We start from the raw sequence: 19951 nt of genomic DNA on the forward strand, positions 1-19951 counted from the left end.
ATATCTTGTCCTTCCAAGTGAAGGGGTGGTGGTGGGTGTAGATAGACAGGGGTGTAGGTAGGTAGGCAGATAGGTGTTTGTAGGTAGACAGACATATCTTGTCCTTCCAAGTGAAGGGGTGGTGGTGGGTGTAGATAGATAGGTGTGTAGGTAGGTAGTTAGACAGACAGACAGATAGTGTCCTTCCAAGTGAAGGGGTGGCGGTGGGCATAGATAGATAGGTGTGTAGGTAGGTAGGTAAGTAGGTAGGTAGACAGACATATCTTGTCCTTCCAAGTGAAGGGGTGGTGGTGGGTGTAGATACATAGGTGTCTAGGTAGGTAGGTAGGTAGGTAGACAGACATATCTTGTCCTTCCAAGTGAAGGGGTGGTGGTGGGCATAGATAGATAGGTGTCTAGGTAGGTAGGTAGGTAGACAGACATATCTTGTCCTTCCAAGTGAAGGGGTGGTGGTGGGTGTAGATAGATAGTTGTGTAGTTAGGTAGGTAGACAGACATATATTGTCCTTCCAAGTGAAGGGGTGGTGGTGGGTGTAGATAGATAGGTGTTTAGGTAGGTAAGTAGGTAGGTAGGTAGACATATCTTGTCCTTCCTAGTGAAGGGGTGGTGGTGGGTGTAGATAGATAGGTGTGTAGTTAGGTAGTTAGACAGACAGATAGTGTCCTTCCAAGTGAAGGGGTGGTGGTGGGCATAGATAGATAGGTGTGTAGGTAGGTAGGTAGACAGACATATCTTGTCCTTCCAAGTGAAGGGGTGGTGGTGGGTGTAGGTAGGTAGGTAGATGTGTAGGTAGGTATGTGTATAGTTAGGTAGGTAGGTAGGTAGGTAGGTATGTGTGTAGGTAGGTAGGCAGGAAGACAGACAGATAGTGTCCTTCCAAGGGCTGGTGGTGGGTTTAGATAGATAGATGTCTAGGTAGGTAAGTAGGTGAATAGGTAGGTAGGAAGCCAGATCAATATTTTCCTTCCAAGTGAAGGGGTGGGGGTGGGCATATATAGATAGGTGTGTAGGTAGTTAGGTAGGTAGGTAGATATATCTTGTCTTTCCAAGTGAAGGGCTGGTGGTGGGTGTAGATAGATAGGTGTCTAGGTAGATAGGTAGATCTATAGGTAGGTAAGTAGGTGTATAGGTAGGTAGGCAGCGATAACGTCCTTCCAAGTGAAGTGGTGGTGGTGGGCATAGATAGATAGGTGTGTAGGTAGGTAGGTAGGTAGGTAGACAGACATATCTTGTCCTTCCAAGTGAAGGGGTGGTGGTGGGTGTAGATAGACAGGTGTGTAGGTAGTTAGGCAGATAAGTGTGTAGGTAGGTAGACAGACATATCTTTTCCTTCCAAGTGAAGGGGTGGTGGTAGGTGTAGATAGATAGGTGTCTAAGTAGGTAGGTAGATGTGTAGGCAGGTAAGTAGGTGTAAATGTAGGTAGGTGTGTAGATAGGTAAGCAGACAGACAGATAGTGTCCTTCCAAGTGAAGGGGTGGTGGTGGGCATAGATAGATAGGTGTCTATGTAGGTAGGGAGGGAGGGAGGTAGGTAGGTAGGTAGGTAGACAGACATATCTTGTCCTTCCAAGTGAAGGGGTGGTGGTGGGTGTAGATAGATAGGTGTGTAGGTAGGTGTGTAGGTAGGTAGGTACGTAGGTAGGGAGGTAGACAGACATATCTTGTCCTTCCAAGTGAAGGGGTGGTGGTGGGTGTAGATAGATAGGTAGGTAGGTAGGTAGGTAGGTAGGTAAGTAGCTAGGTAGGTAGGTAGACATATCTTGTCCTTCCTAGTGAAGGGGTGGTGGTGGGTGTAGATAGATAGGTGTGTAGGTAGGTAGTTAGACAGACAGATAGTGTCCTTCCAAGTGAAGGGGTGGTGGTGGGCATAGATAGATAGGTGTGTAGGTAGGTAAGTAGGTGTATAGGTAGGTAGGTGTATATGTAGGTAGGTAGGTGTGTAGGTAGGTAGGCAGGCAGACAGACAGATAGTGTCCTTCCAAGTGAAGGGGTGGTGGTGGGCATAGATAGATAGGTGTGTAGGTAGGTAGGTAGGTAGGTAGGTAGGTAGGTAGACAAACATATCTTGTCCTTCCACGTGAAGGGGTGGTGTTGGGTGTAGATAGATAGATGTCTAGGTAGGTAAGTAGGTGAATAGGTAGGTAGGTAGCCAGATCAACATTTTCCTTCCAATTGAAGGGGTGGTGGTGGGCATAGATAGATAGGTTTGTAGGTAGGTAGGTAGGTAGACATATCTTGTCCTTCCAAGTGAAGGGGTGGTGGTGGGTGTACAAAGATAGGTGTCTAGGTAGATAGGTAGATCTATAGGTAGGTAAGTAGGTGTATAGGTAGGTAGGCAGCCAGATCGATAACGTCCTTCCATGTGAAGGGGCGGTGGTGGGTGTAGATAGACAGGTGTGTAGGTAGGTAGGCAGATAGGCGTTTTAGGTAGGTAGACAGACATAGCTTGTCCTTCCAAGTGAAGGGGTGGTGGTGGGTGTAGATAGATAGGTGTCTAGGTAGGTAGGTAGATGTGTGGGTATGTAAGTAAGTGTATAGGTAAGTAGGTGTATATGTAGGTAGGTGTGTAGCTAGATAGACAGACAGACAGATAGTGTCCTTCCAAGTGAAGGGGTGGTGGTGGGCATAGATAGATAGTTGTGTAGGTAGGTAGGTAGGTAGGTAGACATATCCTGTCCTTCCAAGTGAAGGGGTGGTGGTGGGTGTAGATAGATAGGTGTCTAGGTAGGTAGGTAGATGTGTAGGTAGGTAGGTGTATATGTAGGTAGGTAGGTGTGTAGGTAGGTAGGTAGGTAGGTAGGCAGACAGACAGATAGTGTCCTTCCAAGTGAAGGGGTGGTGGTGGGTGTAGATAGATAGGTGCCTAGGTAAGTAAGTAGGTGAATAGGTAGGTAGGCAGCCAGATCAATATTTTCCTTCCAAGTGAAGGGGTGGTGGTGGGTGTAGATAGATAGGTGTCTAGGTAGATAGGTAGGTGAATAGGTAGGTAGGTAGGCAGCCAGATCAATATTTTCCTTCCAAGTGAAGGGGTGGTGGTGGGCATAGATAGATAGGTGTGTAGGTAGGTAGGTAGACATATCTTGTCCTTCCAAGTGAAGGGGTGGTGGTGGTTGTAGATAGATAGGTGTCTAGGTAGATAGGTAGATAAGTATGTGTATAGGTAGGTAGGCAGCCAGATCAATATCATCCTTCCAAGTGAAGGGTGGTGGTGGGTGTAGATAGACAGGTGTAAAGGTAGGTAGCTAGATGTGTAGGTAGATGTGTAGGCAGGTGTATAGGTAGGTAGGTAGGCAGATCAATATTTTCTTTCCAAGCGAAGGGGTGGTGGTGGGCATAGATAGATAGGTGTCTAGGTCGGTAGCTAGATGTGTAGGTAGATGTGTAGGTAGGTGTATAGGTAGGTAGGTAGGCAGATCAATATTTTCTTTCCAAGCGAAGGGGTGGTGGTGGGCATAGATAGATAGGTGTATAGGTAGGTAGACATATCTTGTCCTTCCAAGTGTAGGGGTGGTGGTGGGTTTAGATAGATAGGTACCTGTCTAGGTAGGTAGGTAGATGTGTAGGTAGGTAAGTGTATAGGTAGGTAGGTGTATAGATAGATGTGTTTGATGTTCTCCATTTAAAGCCTTGTCCTTCGTATGCCCCAACAGGTGTGGGGGCATTAGCTCTATTGGCTTGCTCTGTCCCTCATCAGTTACCTTAGTAACTTAGACAACCTCTCTAGATAGATAAGATAGACAGACATATTAAGTCAGTAAGTAAGTGAGGGAGGGAGGGAGGGAGGAGGGGGTGCTGGAAATATTAAGAAAGTCAGTATTGTCTTCTCTGAATATTCTGTTCATTGTGGCCTGCTGAGAAGTCTTGTAATTATTTGCCATTAAAAATGTGAAATCAGAAAGCCTCCACCTCTCTGTTCTGTTCCTACCGACCTTTGCATTCTGTTCAACATTTCAAACTCATTCAACATCCACCCATCAGCGATAATTGCAGACCTCCTAGGGAAATTACACAGTGCTTGGTAGCTAGCCAAGTCACAAGTGTTGAATGGTACAAAGATGGTCCTCCAAAATAGCACAATAATGGACATTCTACGGCTGTCATTTCTACACCTAATAATTCTTTGAGGATTCGATTTGAAACGCTCCGTCCTTCAGCTTCTCCTTTAAAAAAATATGCATTTAATTTAAAATATGAGTAAGGTTCGGGCCCTTTCATGTGCACAATATTATACATGCAGGAAATGTAACTAAAATGACTAATTAATCACATTATTAGTGAAACGAAATTGCATTAATCTTAGTGTGTACTTTGAGATGTTACTGGTGTTTGGAGAAACGTATTGAATTTGAAGATCAAGGTAAATTGTACTTAATTTGTCTTCCGGGAAACGTGTAAGAATCTTCTGTTGCTTCTGAAAGGCAGTACTAAATGGAAAAAAAAATATTTAAAAAAAATAAGAAAAATGAGGGCATCTTCATCCTCTTCAAAAGTTTTCACCCCAGCTCTTAATGCATCATGTTTCCTTATGGAGGATCGGTGAATGTTTGAAGTGAACCTTAGTTGTGTTTAAGTCCCTCAATCGTCCTCAGTGTGAAAAAGATAGATCTCAAAATCATACAGCCACTGCTGGGGGTTCAAATAAATAAAATATGGTGGAAACCTGAAGAGTTTGCAGGACCTGCAGGATTTTTCTGAAGAACATTGGGCAGTTTTAACAGCTCAGGACAAACAACGGACTCAAGAACAACCATCACAACACACACACACACACACACAGTATTGAGAATCAATGGTTCATAAACTTTTGAACGAGAATTTTATAATAAATTAAAAACTTTTTGTATTGTGGACTATATGTAAAAACATTATGTAAAATAACTTATTCAAGACAGTACTAAATAAAAAAATAACATGCATTTTTGTATAAATATACTCTTTTTTTTGGTTAAAACTACACATTTTTACAGATTATGCAAGCGGTTCACATACTTTTATATTGGAACTGTATAGTTGTACATGGGTTTGATAATATTTTAGTTCTGATAACAATTTGCAAAAATAATGAGTTGTATATAAATGTGACGTGATAATCCTTGCTAGTTAAGACATTATCAGCCATTTTTGCTTTGACCTTAAAACCTGAAGTATTCTGAAAGACAAATATATTAAATATATTAATATTTTCAAATTATAAAGTGTGACATCTTACAAAAACATTTAAGAAAGGAGGATCACCAAATAAGTAAAGAATCTAAAGATTGTTGATATTTAATGAGCGAACAGAACTTTCAAACAATACATATTTTGTACCATTGGAAAAACATTGGCATGTAATGACTTGAACATGTAGTGGATATGGAGTTCAACAAAAGTGTTTGAGCACATACACAGTCAAAGGAAGCAATGATCACCCCAAAATTAGGGTCAGTGCAAATAAAACAATAATCAATAGCTAATAGGATCCTCATAAGAGAGAACCATATGACAGGTATATCAATTATGTATACAATTACAGTATCTGAAAAGGGACACACGAACAGGGCTCAAACATACAATAACTTTAAAAGAAAACACAACTCAAAAGGATTACTCACCCAGTTACAATACTATTCTGCTATTCCATATTTACTCTTTGTACTAGAGGAAAACAACACCTGTTTTTCCAACACCTCACAAAACCAGCCTGGTAATAAACATATCCCGTATTAGGTTTTACATGCTAGAAGTCCTAATAAATACTGACCTCAGCAGTCTCTTCCTAAATATATACAGAGAGAGGTATCAAAACGTCTTTATATTGCATCACAATGCAAAAGAAATAAGGTAAATCCAGACTACTCTCTATTGACCACAAGAAAACAGTCTGAATTAGTCATTAAGGATTAAAAAAGCTTCATAAAAATGCCAGCCAAAGTATACAGTTGGTAAATGCATAGGATTGATTTCTTACCAAGCGAATATGGAAAGTCGTATTGATGGTGGCAACACACACAAGCACACTCTTGAATGCGGTTTACATGGGACTCTCCATAGGCTTAATGGTTTTTATACTGTACAAACTGTATATTTTATCCCCTAAACCTACCAATCACATTTTTGAATAAAAAAAAACTGTTTAGTATGTTTATTAAGCCATTTGGTTTACGAGGGCACAGGAAGTGTCCTCGTGAACCACATTAAGTAGGTAACAACTTTTTCATTATAAACATTTGTCCACACACACACACACACACACACACACACACACACACACACACACACACACACACACACACACACACACACACACACACACACACACACACACACACACCAAAGATAGAACTCTCTGTACTTCTGTTTGCACCATAAGGTGAATTGTCATAAAACATTATACTGTGCATAAATAAACAAGAAACCTATTTTACTTTGTGAAATCCCAATTTGCATCATTTTAATGCGTCCACACGTTTTAATTTTGAGTTTTGCTATAACCCATATTATTCTCAATGGTTATTCTCATTGTTGCTAGACAGAATGGTTTTATTGAAATAAAATTCATTAAATTGAAATCAGCATAAATTAAAGACAGGATAACAAATGCCACCAACATTCATAAATACTTCAAAGGTGAAGAACCTAAAATAAATATGTTTTTCTACTTTCCCCACAAATGTCTGATATGTAACATACTTTCTGTTGTTTTATGGGTGAAATGTGGTCTGAACAGGTCCTCTAGGTTTAAACAGATTAAAAAAGCAAAATATTCTGCAAACGGCAATAAGAAACATCCAAGAAATACCTCCAAATGGGTAGTGATATATTTGATCCGAGATGAGTCCGTATGTGGTCATCAAAGCATGAGAATAAACAGTCCAACAGGTCTATGACATCTGAAAACGCCAGTGATTGTCCTGTGGCTCTCATTTCATAAAGATGAGAAATATACTTGATATATATACTTGACATTCAGCATGATAAGTTCTACGTTATCAGCATTATAAGAGAAGTCCTCACTGTTCCCAATATATTTGGCTCTCTAAAAACATGCTTTTCTGGCATGGTCCAGGATTTGGAATGCAGTCGTCTCATTCGACGATTGGTGCTTTCTTAAACCGCTCTTGATGCTAAAGTCAATTAAGGGTCCCGCTAGTAAAATACATAAGAAACCAATGTTAGCGTAGACACAGTGAATAGATGAGATGTTTACTAGATTTTTTACATTGAGTGGTGTTGTTACTATATATAATTCACATTTTGAGTACATCATTGTTGACACTGTGCAGGAGTTACACACTTAACTTTAACACTCAGTGTGAGGGAAACTCTTTAAACATATGTGAGCAATAATAATTGTGATAGCGATGCTTGCCTTCAAAACTAAAATCCCTACTCACCAAGGGTTCGTCCACTCCGGTGATTATGATTCAGTCCTAATAACGACTGAAGGTCCATTTTCATCTGAAACAACATCAGATTGGAGAGATTTATTTAATGCAATCTTTTTCATCAATCTAATTCATTGCCTAAAAGCATGAAGATGATAATATTTCATGATGATGAAGAACTGCAATGTCACTTGAGCATGTCCACAATAGAGATGATGATCAAAGGAAAAAAGATCCATCATGTTTCAGTTTTCATTCGCGTGCACTCCTGCACATAAACTCATAATAATAATAATAATACATTTTACTTACTGGACAGGTAATCTTTCATTTTGATAATACATTTTTTCTGGTTTATATTATATTTCTGGTTTAGCATGTATCAAGAGCACATGCAGCTGCCTAATATAGCCAACATAACATTACTTAGCATTAAGTTACAATGTTATACACTTAGCCATTAGTAGAGATGATAAATACTCAATATGTTTAGCTCAAGTTGATCGCTGTCGTGTTGAATTTCGCAAAATTTAACTTTAGATAACAAAATGCATGTGTAAAAGCTGGTACACCACATCCAGGAACTTTTTTTTAGAGCTAAGTTAACTTTAGCTGCTAATCAACAATGCTTTCATCACGGAAACTCTTACGCCGGCTTCACACTGCACGCGTAAGCAGGGCGTAGGCAGCGCTGAAGCAGCGCGTGTGTAAAGCAGTAGCAGCGCGCGCACTTTTTCCTTTCACACAGGCAGCGTTTGTCGCGCGCAGTTGTCACGCGCAGTTGTGTACAGAGTACTCTCTTTAATGGATAAGTTTGCATTTCTCTTTAATGTATTTGAAATGGAAATAAAGCAAAGATTTATCATGAAGCTAATTTTATTTTTAAAAAATCGTTTCACTTGTTTCTGATGTTTTTTTTATTTTGTTTAGTGCGAGTTTTTGATAGAAGAAAGGCCATCGCACTATATGTCCATGAAAAGCACACTGCTAAAAAGAGAAACTTCAGGAAATCGTCTTGAAATATAGGATATGCATCAAATTTACATGCATTACCCATCATAAACCTCTTAAAGATAATTCATAAATGACTGTAATAACTAAGAGGAAACTTCTTAATGATATATTGTAGGCTAAATGAGCAAAGTATCTAAAAACGTTTTTTTTTAAATGACAAAATAACGCACATCATAGTCTATCTACATGTCTACTGTATGTGTGCTATATTCATGTGTGTATATTCTATTTACCTATCCATATTTAGTTTTTCGTTCGTGAGACAACGAAAGATTGTCAAAAACACTTTAAAATGACGTACCATCAGCACCAAGAGCCGCTCACGCTCACCAACTTCCTCCCATGCTTTCATTCACTTGCAAGTCTTTATAAAGCAAATTGTGTGGATTATAGAGAACTGTGTGCTTCTCAACCTTCACGATGAGACGAGTGTCATCCATTGCTGTCTTTCCAGGACAGGTGCACTCTGAAGAACACTGCCTGACACCACGTGCTTTTGTTTATCCTTTCTGTTTTTATGCCAGCATATAGTTATCATATATACATAATTTAATTCATATTTAATTTAAGATAAACTTGCATACATTATTTAAAATTAGTTTTGTAGTTCAGGCAAAAACTTATGGCAGTGACTTCGGTTTTTGTGTAGAACTTTTTTTTTTCACAGCGCCGGATGCCATATGGTGACTGAGAAACACACAGAACACTTCACTAAATTATTTCATGGTTAAATGTGTTATTTTTCATGTTAACCAGGTAAATTTTGATCAGAACAATGTACTGTGGCTTTAATTCATCGTGAGCAGCGCGTCAAAAATAGACCTGGCGCCGAAACGATCGCGGCACTGCCGCTTCTGCTCCGCTCCTGCTACGCGCCGCTGCGCTGCCTCTGCTGCCGGTGTGAATACACTCATCTGTTAACATGAGCGCCGAAAAAAATATGCGCTGCTTACGCCCTGCTTACGCGTGCAGTGTGAAGCCGGCGTTACATGCAAAACACAGTATATGAATCTTACACGAAATTCCTCTTCAACACAGTTTAACTGATTTTATTGGAAAAACATGTATCCCGTTTTTAGCTTTGCCTTATAAATATAACTAGCTCGTTACCGAATTAAACAAAAATATATTTTAAACTTTACTAGTATCGGTATTCTAGCTTAGTGAGTACTAAAAGACATCTTATTTGTTTATATTCATACTGATAAAGTTAGATGTTTTATTACATGTGATTCTGATGTCACTACATGCACTCTGCTCCTCTCAGGTCAATAATGCATCTTCCAGCTGATTGGTCGGTGAGGCACGTTCATGTATTTTGGGGGCGTGGCTTTGGAAAGAGCCCAGAAGGGAGAAGGTGGAGTGAATGGAAATAATGAGCTGTCTTTAAAACAGTCGTGAGAGGTTTACAGACACTCAATTTTCATACTTTCTTTTTAAGAGTATTTACATTTTAATTATGTATTGATATATAAAGAACAGGAAAAAAGTTTTTTAACCAATTCTCTACCTTTAAGGCATGCTTTTTTGGGGGGCGGTAAATAATAGCACAAATAACAGTAAATTGATGAGCGCAAACCTTAGTAAATCACCTTGCATGAATCCTTTAAACACTCTCTTCACATAAATACAGTGTCTGAAAGGGAAACTCCTACAAATGAATATGCAATAAGGTCAGCCTCAAAAATAACTGTCCACATCTTTTTCAGCACTCATTTTTAGTGCCTTTAGTAAATCCTGACAGTAGTTTTGTTTTGTCTTTACGCCAAAAGAGAGTTTGCCTTGGCGCAAGCTGTTATTAAATCTGGCCCTAAATGTATAACATACGTTTTTGGAATCACTTAGATGCAATGTTGATCTCACCTTCGCTTTCTTCATCTGATCCACCGTCCTCCATCCATTTCTCCTCATTGGCCAATAGTGGATTCTCGGATTCACGCAGAGTCCTCAGCGGGAAATAGTGCCCATCTCCCTGACTATGACATACAAACAGACGGAAACATGGAACATATTTACATAAGGCATATTTCATAGTGCAGTTGCTGGTCATGTATTTTGAAATTTGTATCCATTTATACATCTAGTCAGTGTGAGATTTGTGCTTGAGCCAAACTAAGTTTGCTTTTGAGTATGAACAGTTATGGCATGAGCTCACCTTGTGAACACTGGAATAAACCAGAGCTTTTTATTCTCCCCAAACACCTGCTGGAGGTTTCTGCTGAGCCCAACATTAAAGCCATTCTTGTCAGGCCCGTTCTGAAACACTGGTGCAGAAAATGCCTCTGGAAAACAGAAACATTCACTGAGGTCAAACAGTCCACACCAAAATCATGAGCCACATAAATCACATCAGCTAACCAAAGGTTAAGCAAGCAGTATGACCTTTATACATCTGGCAGAAACACACTGAAAGGATACATGATAATCAAGGAATTCAGTACAAAAAGAAGTGGAGGCTTCCTCACCTAGTGTTGATCTGTTTTTAGCCACCAACCAGCAGTGGTAGCCAAACAGGAACATAAGACTGACAAAAAACATGAGAGCCACAAACAACAGGAACAGCACGTGGAATTTGGCGGAGCCATTGGGTAGATCTCCCTAACAAACAAATGCAGAGAGACTTGAAATGTATGTGTTGAACCAAATTAATAGTTGCACATGTTAATTATAAAAAAAAAAGATACATTTATTAATTTAACTGAAATAATTTTTCCATGTTACAATAACGGAGCATAGTTTCAATGATTCTTTACAAGTGCACACGCCACAACAAAACTGTGGCTAATGTCAAAAAGCCAATATTATTCCACTTGCCCTCAACCCTTACAAGCTGTTCGTTTGGGATGTGCACACGGGCTGTTGGGGTCTCCAGAGATCCCAGACAATAAAATGTGATTTTGTCACAATCACAATGTAATTTTTTTTAAACAAATGAAATATCAATCATTTTATTAATGTTTTGCTCTACATTTGTGCAGTGTTCAGGGGATGAAAGTAACTTCTTTTATTTATTTATATAGGCTAAATAAATGTAAAATACTTTTTAAAATACACTATATATTTTGCCAAAAGTTTTGGGACGCCTGCCTTTACATGCACATGAACTTTAATGACATCCCATTCTTAATCCGTAGGGTTTAATATGGAGTTGGCCCAACCTTTAGAGCTCTAACAGCTTCAACTCTTCTGGGAAGGCTTTCCACAAGGTTTAGGAGTGTGTTTATGGGGATTTCTGACCATTTTGCTAGAAGTTCATTTGTGAGGTCAGGCACTGATGTTGGACGAGAAGGGCTCTCAGTCTCCGCTTTAATTCACCCCAAAGGTGATCTTTCGGGTTGAGCTCAGGACTCGTCAAGTTCTGTCTTTATGGACCTAAGGGGCACCCAAACTGTTTCCACACAGTTAGAAGCATGAAACTGTCCTATATATCTTGGTAGGCTGAAGCATTAAGAGTTCCTTTCACTGGAACTAAGGGGCCAAGCCAAACCCCTGAAAAACTACCCCACCCCATAATCCCCCCTCCACTAAACTTTACACTTGTCACAATGCAGTCAGCCAAGTATCGTTCTCCTGGCAGCCGCTAGACCCAGACCCCTGAAAACCTTTACTCCACTGCATTCAATGCTTTGCATTGCACTTGGTGATATAAGGCTTGGATGAGCTGCTCGGCCATGGAAACCCATTCCATGAAGCGCTCTACACACTGTTCTTGAGCTCATCTGAAGGCCAGAGAAGTTTGGAGGTCCGTAGCTATTGACTCTGCAGAAAGTTGGTGACTTCTACGCACTGTGTGCCTCAGCATGTGCTGACCCCGCTCTGTGATTTTACGTGGCCTACCACTTTGTGACTGAGTTGCTTTTGTTTCCAAATGCTACCACTTTATTATAACAGCACAAACAGTCGAGCGTGTAATATTTAGTAGTGAAGAAATTTCACAAAAGGACTTATCAGAAAATTCTTAATCTCCACTTCAGAAGTCATGATTACGAACTTGTTGCCTTTAAATGCTTTGTAGTCGGAATGAACAGGAATCATGGATAACATCAGGTTTGTTCTTGCCTATTTTTGGGAAAATCTTATTAAAACCAAAATTATATGCATGGACAACCATACCGCACTTGAATTCAATTACTTGGAGGGGTGTCCCAAATTTTTTAGCAATATAATGTAGGTTTCAACGTAACGTAACACTTTAAAAAAGATCTTAATTTCTCATTTTCATTCATGGAGATAACATGGACAGAGTGCCATGATTTAATGGAAGATTGCTGCCATCTACGGGTGAACAAACACTTTCAACTGCAGCCAGTAGATGACTTCAATCTTTACTCAATGACTCGTTTGCCATTCCCTCATGAGTATACATCTTCCACAAGTCTTTTTTCTTTTTATTTAAGTTTATGTTTAGACATTCTAAATTAATTACTATAACAATAAAAATGACTTTTTTGTATTTTTTACTATGAAACAAACAGTCAAGCCTGAACAAAGTGTTATGTTTTATGTGTTACATGCGTGTTTGCATTTGTTCTCCATCTTGGATGTGCCACTACATTTCTGCGTGTGTTTGCCATTAATTATGTAGCAGAGCAACTTATGGCAGCCTATTTTCATTTTCACAGTGATTTTGTGGGTTGGTGGTGTTGTGTGTGTTTACTACATCAAGGATGTGTTGTGGTATGGCCCCTTCATTTTTTGTCTTTCCTGCATTGTAACAGATTTTTTTCTTAACATATTATGTAACAAAAAGCTATTTTTATAGTCTCGACACTGCACAGATAAAACTTTAATAAAGTGAGTGATATTCCATTTGTTTAAAAAAAGAATTACATTATTGTTACAAAATCACATTTTATTGTCTGGGATATCATTCCAATTCTTTTTTTGGTTTGTATAGCAAGGAAGTGTCCAAAACAACACTATCATTGAATGGACTAAAAATGATTTTGTGTTCCACAGAGAAAAGGAATGCATAAAGTTTCTGAATGACATGAGAGGGAGAAAATCAAGAATTTCCTGCTTTCATTCACGGCGTCATCAAGCTACACTTTTTTTTACATACTCTGCCTTTTAACCACCTTTTTAATTCAAATTGTGAGCTCTTACTTTCCTACAGGGTTCACACTCTTTTTAACCAATTATAACCAAATTTCCATGCCCAAACATTTAACCTTCCATTTAAAAAACAGCTTGGGTGTGGTTATTTTGCAAATGTGCGAAATTTGCGAAAACTGCTTGCTGAAACTCACCTCCCAGAACTTGAGGAAGTACTGAAACACTGTTGATGCGATGAAAACGCAGTAGATCATGGAGTAAGACAGAAACAGCAGAAAGAACTTATAGTTGGAGAATCCGACACAGTTGTTTACCCTAAAGAGTACAGATGACAAAAACACCACATATCATCATTTCAGATCATTCAAAATGTGATATTGTTGCTTATGAGGTTTATTCAAAAGGTACACTATGTAACTTTTAGCTCTCTAGCAGCTAAAAAAAAACTGCCTGCATTCTGCGGAATAACATTGTTTTGTGTGACTGTACAGATGATTTTGGTTAGCTGAAAACGTTACTGTAGATTTACTCATTAATAGATGCAATACTTTCTTTAAAAAAAAAATTCCAGCACAGCACTACAACAACCGTAATAAAATGAGCCATCAGAATAGATAATGCTTTACAACTCGCCTGTTGAGGATTAAAAATGCCATCTTTTTTACATTTCCAATCCCTGTTCTCACCATAAAAGCCAAGTCAATGTTGATTCTTGTTTTATTACGAACTCAGTCTTATTCTCTTTTTGCCAGCAGACTCTCATCTGTTTGCCGTTTGTTTAAAACAGGTGATTGCCTGGAGGTTGTAGATTTAGTGGCTCAATGTCAACCTTTCATTGTGCATTGTGGCAACTAACCTCAGTCACTCTCACACCAGACACGTTAAAGTAGATGGAACAGCTTTTCTCTATTTACAGATATGACGAGAGACACAGGCCACTGACGAATATACGCAATTTCTCACAAAAACCATCTTGTCAGGTCTAAAATATAAACACTTATAATAGGCTTACCATAGTGAATCTGGTCAAGACAAAAACACATTTTAGAATTTCATGGAATTTGTTAAACATGTTGTGGAATAATAATAAAAAGCAGGTCAGTACACAATAAAATCAAGAAATAGATCAGTGTCTGTGAATATTAAACCACAAAAAGACTTTAAATATTAATCCTGCATGTTCTGTGTGTCCCTGTGTCATGGATACTTTCATCTACCTCACACACACACACACATTGTTTTCAGCCTCTACCGCCTCACTATGAGAACATGAACGCATGAACTTCATCTCCAGAGCCGCTCTGAAAATCCCTTCATCAGCATTTACCGTTTCATTTGAGAAAAAAATATTGTCATATAAACAAACAGAAAACGTCGTCACGGCAATGCGTCAAAATACGTAATACTCATTGTAATAATAATACTAACACTAATAATAAATTCATTAAAAAAAAAAATTCATATGATTAAAAGAAATTAAATGTTTTATGCCTTTATTTAATTGCCAGATTTTTTTTAATACACAACATTTCTGAAATAGTAATGAAATTCTATTTTTAAATTAATAAATTGTTGCTTTTATGAATTTAATTAATTTTACATGCTTTATGACTATTACAATTTAATTAAACCATTAAAATGGAATCCAGAAAACTTAACACAAAATTTGCTAAAAAATAAAATGGTTGAATTTGAGAGAGAGAGAGAGAGAGAGAGAGAGAGAGAGAGAGAGAGAGAGAGAGAGAGAGAGAGAGAGAGAGAGAGAGACTCAGAGAGAGAGAGAGAGAGAGAGAGACTCAGAGAGAGAGAGAGAGAGAGAGAGAGAGAGAGAGAATCCAGGAAAATTGATATGGAAAAAATTAAATTCAATTCATAGGGCCCTATAGAAGGAATCATTTTAAGTATCGACTCATTATTTACATTTTGTTAACTTTGAACAAAAAAAAAAAAAAGTTACATAGTGTACCTAACATAACTGAAAACAATAAATGACTTGATTCATAATAAATTTTAATATACCATGGACAATGGTGATCCATCTTCAAAACGCATCTATAAAAACACAGGAGGGTAAGAGTGAATCCAGATCATGTTGTTCAACTGCATCCTGAAGCTTTAATTAAAACAAGGTTTTTGCGTAGAGATCTGTTTTCAGGAACAGGGGTTGGCGTGCTGCTACTTACGTTTCACAGACGGAGCAGTGGTGAGAGCGGTCCGGCTTTATCACCTGACAGCGATCACAGAACCTGATAGCTGAAGACATGGAGATAAAGACGATCAGCTGCCCGCCTTCACATCCGATCACATGTTTAACAGGCAAACATTCTGCTAAATGACTGTGGAAATGTACACATTAAAGACAGGTGGCTGGGGCATTATCACTCTGTGTACCTCCTGACTGAGCGCGTGTGAAGATGGGAAGTTTCTTGGCAATATCAGCGAGAATCTGCTTCTGAGCATCCGGTCTCTCTTCCAGCTCATATCTTTCTTTATCAGTATATGATAACTGGAACTAGAGCACAGACAATTTCAGTTTATCAAATGAAGAAGAACTAAATGAAGAAACTGAAGTTGATTAGAGCACCATTAAGAGTTTTTGCATGAAAATCAAGAAAAGTTCACCAACAACTGCCATTTATTTTGTAATTACCTTTATTCTCAAAGGTGATTCATTATTGTTTCACTACAAAACTACAAAAGGAAACTACAGCATTACAATGTTTAAAAAAAACTGAGGTAAAAAGGCAGGACAAAAAGCATCACCATAAATGAGATTTTTTATATATATATAATTATTATTATTTACAGTCAAATTAATGCCCACTGATCCGAAGCAGCTATATATATATATATATATATAATACTGTCTCAAGTTCTGTAAGGTCCTCAGAAAATTATGCCTAAATAATATATATTTGTCTCTAAACTACCAGGAAGCAAGCCAAAGGTGACAATTAGGGGGAAAAAGTGTTAAATTATTATCATGAAAATAATGTACAAATATTAAAGGTGCAATATGTAACATTTTTTCAGTAAAATATCCAAAAACCACAAGTGTTATATATTTTGTTCACTTGAGTACTTACTTACTATCCCAATTTTTCCAACTATTTGTAAATTGTGAAAATTGCTATTTTAACCAATGAACTGGAACGTGTGAGGGAGTCGCCTGTCAATTGTGTCATATCTGTGTTACCCTCAGTTTACGCTTTTATTTGGTAGAAACTCTTTACTCAGTACTACTACAAGTATCAGCACAGCAGCCGTAACATCATAACATCATTTTAAACACACTCAGATGTGTCTAATGTGATAAACAGAGCAGCGTTACCTCACACTCATGACCGGAAAAGCTGAAATAGCGTCGGCGACTGTGCCCCGTCATAATAAAAGTCCCAATGCTCGCGAGCTGTGTGTTGTTCATCTCATTAACAATCGCTCTAGCTCCCTTGCTCAGCTCCTCAACACTCGGTCCTGCTCTGCTTCACACTACAGTAACGTTAATAACCACTTCCATGAACATGATTTCTGCCCGAGTCCTATCCCGATTCTTTTCCCACCCTGTGAGGTGAAAACCACATGTCCCAAGATTCTGCGCTCAAACTTGGCGTCATCAAACTACGCCTTTGTTTTGAATAGGCGACCTCTAGTGGACTGAAAAGTTACATAGTGCACCTTTAAGTAATTTGTTTTACTTTTTTTTTTTACATGGGGTAAAATATGACCCAATCATGTCAGGTTTTATTTCCACATTCTGATTCTTACAAGAACTATTCAAGACAACTAACTCATGAATCCCTGGCAGAAACCATAAATCACAAGCACCTTTTTAGACGGTGTAGCTGGTGGAGTGAAGATGGCCTTCCAATATGTCCAACAGAACATTATAAAGCACACATGGAATATCAACAAATAGGTAACTGTGAAAAAAAACAAACAGTACATGTTATTACTAGTAAAACTATGATATGCCATTACATTTTTGTCACAAGTTGACAAATGTTGAAGTTAAACAGCAGAAGACCAGTGAAGATGCATATGAACTAGACTGAAATGCAATGACTTTGAATCATCTGGTGTTTTTGTGATTTAGTGCACCACCGTGACCGGTTGCATAAACTGCTTATTCTAGTCTTACATGTTAAAAATCAGATGTTTTTTCTTTAAAGGCAGGGTATGCAATTTGTTCCAGAATTATTTTTGTCATGCTAGTTGAAAGTCTCTTCAAATCCTGATAGCAATCACTAAGTTAAGAGTTCTAAATAATATAAATAGTTAATATATAATATAATATAATATAATATAATATATATATATATATATATATATATATATATATATATATATATATATATATATATATATATATATATATATATATATCGTCTGTGAAAGGCATTGGAGCACAAAATGGCGAATGGAATGATGAGATGTTCCAGCTGCATGTCAGCGTATGTATTTCCATACCTCCACGCATCACGTTATCAGTATGTTTAATGCTATGCAGAGTTAGACAGACGTTTCATCTGTTTGGTTACCCATATTCTTCAATATATATATACTACTTTGTGTTCAGCAGAAGAAGAAAAAAAAACTCTAGGTTTGGAATAACATGGAATAATAGGTTTGGAATAACATGAGGGAGAGTAAATGACGACAGAACTTTAATTTTTGGATGAACAATCCCTTTACCTGCTAGATGGTCAGACTAGCTCTTGAGACAGGCTGCATCCGAAATCACATACTTCCCTACTATATAGCAACTTTATGAGACAAAATAATTACGGCAGAATTCACAGTTCTCATAAAAGTACCCGGATGACCTACTACTTCCAGCAATACGATGGACACTTTACTTTACTATAGGATTTGAATGGCAGTGAAGCAGTGTCAGTGATGCAACTGACTCTGGTAAATCACATCATGATTTCAAATGTAGTACATCTAGATTAAATTAAAGGCGTGGTTGCATGCGATTTCACTTTTTTAACATTAGTTAGTGTGTAATGTTGCTGTATTATTGCCTACAAAAATGGCCGGTTTGGACTACAGCAAGCTTCTTCTGGGTTGGTGACATCATAAACCCTTTCTAGTCTCCACAGATGAGACTTCTGCCCGTAATGGTAAGGGGCGTGGCGTTTCCAGCAACCTGTGCTTGGCACTTCAGCCAATAAAAATACAGGAAACTACATTTGGCCATCAAACCAATCTAAGACCATTGTGTTTTTCGGAGGGATGGGCTTCATAGAAGCAGGAAGCAAACGAGTTGTTCAAACACAACCAAGCCTAGAAAAAAAAACACGGAACCACCCCTTTAACACAACACACACAAACTATTTAGTGTTGATACAACACACACTCAAACTATTTAGTGTTGATATAACTGGCCCCAAGTGTAGATGAACTTTACAGTATGATTACCAATGTGTGCTGCTTACATGTCATAACCACTGTTATATCTGTTTTTATGTATTTACCCCATTACGTGTTTATAGTTCTGCTTTGTGCACTTTGATGATGTTGTTTGATGCTGTTGCTTAGGTCAAATGAGAGAACACGAAAATGATACTTCCACTTTAAGCAAAAGCAGTTTTTGTCTACTAAGCAATGACAGATTACTAAAGATCACTTACCCCTCTCCAGATGATTACTGAGAGTAACTGAAAAACAAGAAATAATGGAAATAATCAAACATAATGGCCGTCTCCAAACCCACACACCAACAGAAACTAGGCAGAAAGTACTGCAACCCTGGCCTCTTTGTTATTACTGAGACACTGGGATGTTGTGTAGTTTCTAGACAGTAAGATCAAGAGGTTTAAAGACACAGCCCATAGAAAAACAACACTATATCAGAGGTATTACAGCAGGTACAATAACTCAAATCGATTTATTATATAATAGACCGGCGAACCATTGTGGAATTCACACCTGACTTCCTTATTTTACACGAAGAAGAGCCATAAGCGAATTAAAAGACATCAGTGACCAGCTGTGAAAGCTTACCGAAGCACAGTTCAAAGACATACGCGTAATAAGACCAGAGGACCACAGATGAGATGATAATGACGGGAATCCAGGAGAAAATCCTCTGACAACATTTCAGTGCTCTCGACAGAGCCATGATCATCCCGCTCTGACATCTGCTAGCGCGCCTGGCATATCACCGCACGACGATCTGCTCTGGCATCCACTAGTACACCTGGCCATTCAAACCACAGCATGATCTTCTGCGCTCGATTGATTAGCAGAGCATACGAGGCCATTACACTGTAGGAGAGAAATAAGATTTTTAAAACTCTGTCCATACACGCAAAACTCTGCACACTGAGGACATCTGCTGGTTAAAACCATGTAAATCGTTTTGTTATATTTCAATCTAGTGACTATTTGACACATTGAGTTAAAGGTATGATGAATCACTACTACCTCCACAGATCTAGGCCTACTTTATATCCCTGCTAAAAAAAAAAAAAAAAACCTGCTAAAAACCTGCCACTTGGCTGTTTGTCTT

The 19951-nt window shown here is 38.3% G+C and overlaps 1 protein-coding gene across 1 annotated transcript; it reads right to left on the reverse strand.

Moving 5' to 3' along the window:
• Positions 1-5253: 5253 nt before the first annotated feature.
• Positions 5254-19673, reverse strand: zdhhc15b (zinc finger DHHC-type palmitoyltransferase 15b). The gene is made up of 12 exons (XM_067456895.1): positions 19444-19673; positions 19071-19097; positions 17263-17357; positions 15829-15949; positions 15621-15690; positions 15457-15489; positions 13632-13752; positions 10848-10980; positions 10538-10664; positions 10246-10358; positions 7378-7441; positions 5254-7129 (listed from the first exon to the last, which is right to left on the reverse strand). The coding sequence occupies exons 1-11, from the start codon at positions 19565-19567 to the stop codon at positions 7401-7403; spliced, it is 1005 nt and encodes a 334-aa protein (XP_067312996.1). The 5' UTR covers positions 19568-19673; the 3' UTR covers positions 5254-7129; positions 7378-7400.
• Between the last annotated feature and the right edge of the window lie 278 nt (positions 19674-19951).

The sequence above is a fragment of the Pseudorasbora parva genome, chromosome 11 (genome assembly GCF_024679245.1).
Source record: "Pseudorasbora parva isolate DD20220531a chromosome 11, ASM2467924v1, whole genome shotgun sequence".
NCBI classification, from domain to species: Eukaryota; Metazoa; Chordata; class Actinopteri; order Cypriniformes; family Gobionidae; genus Pseudorasbora; species Pseudorasbora parva.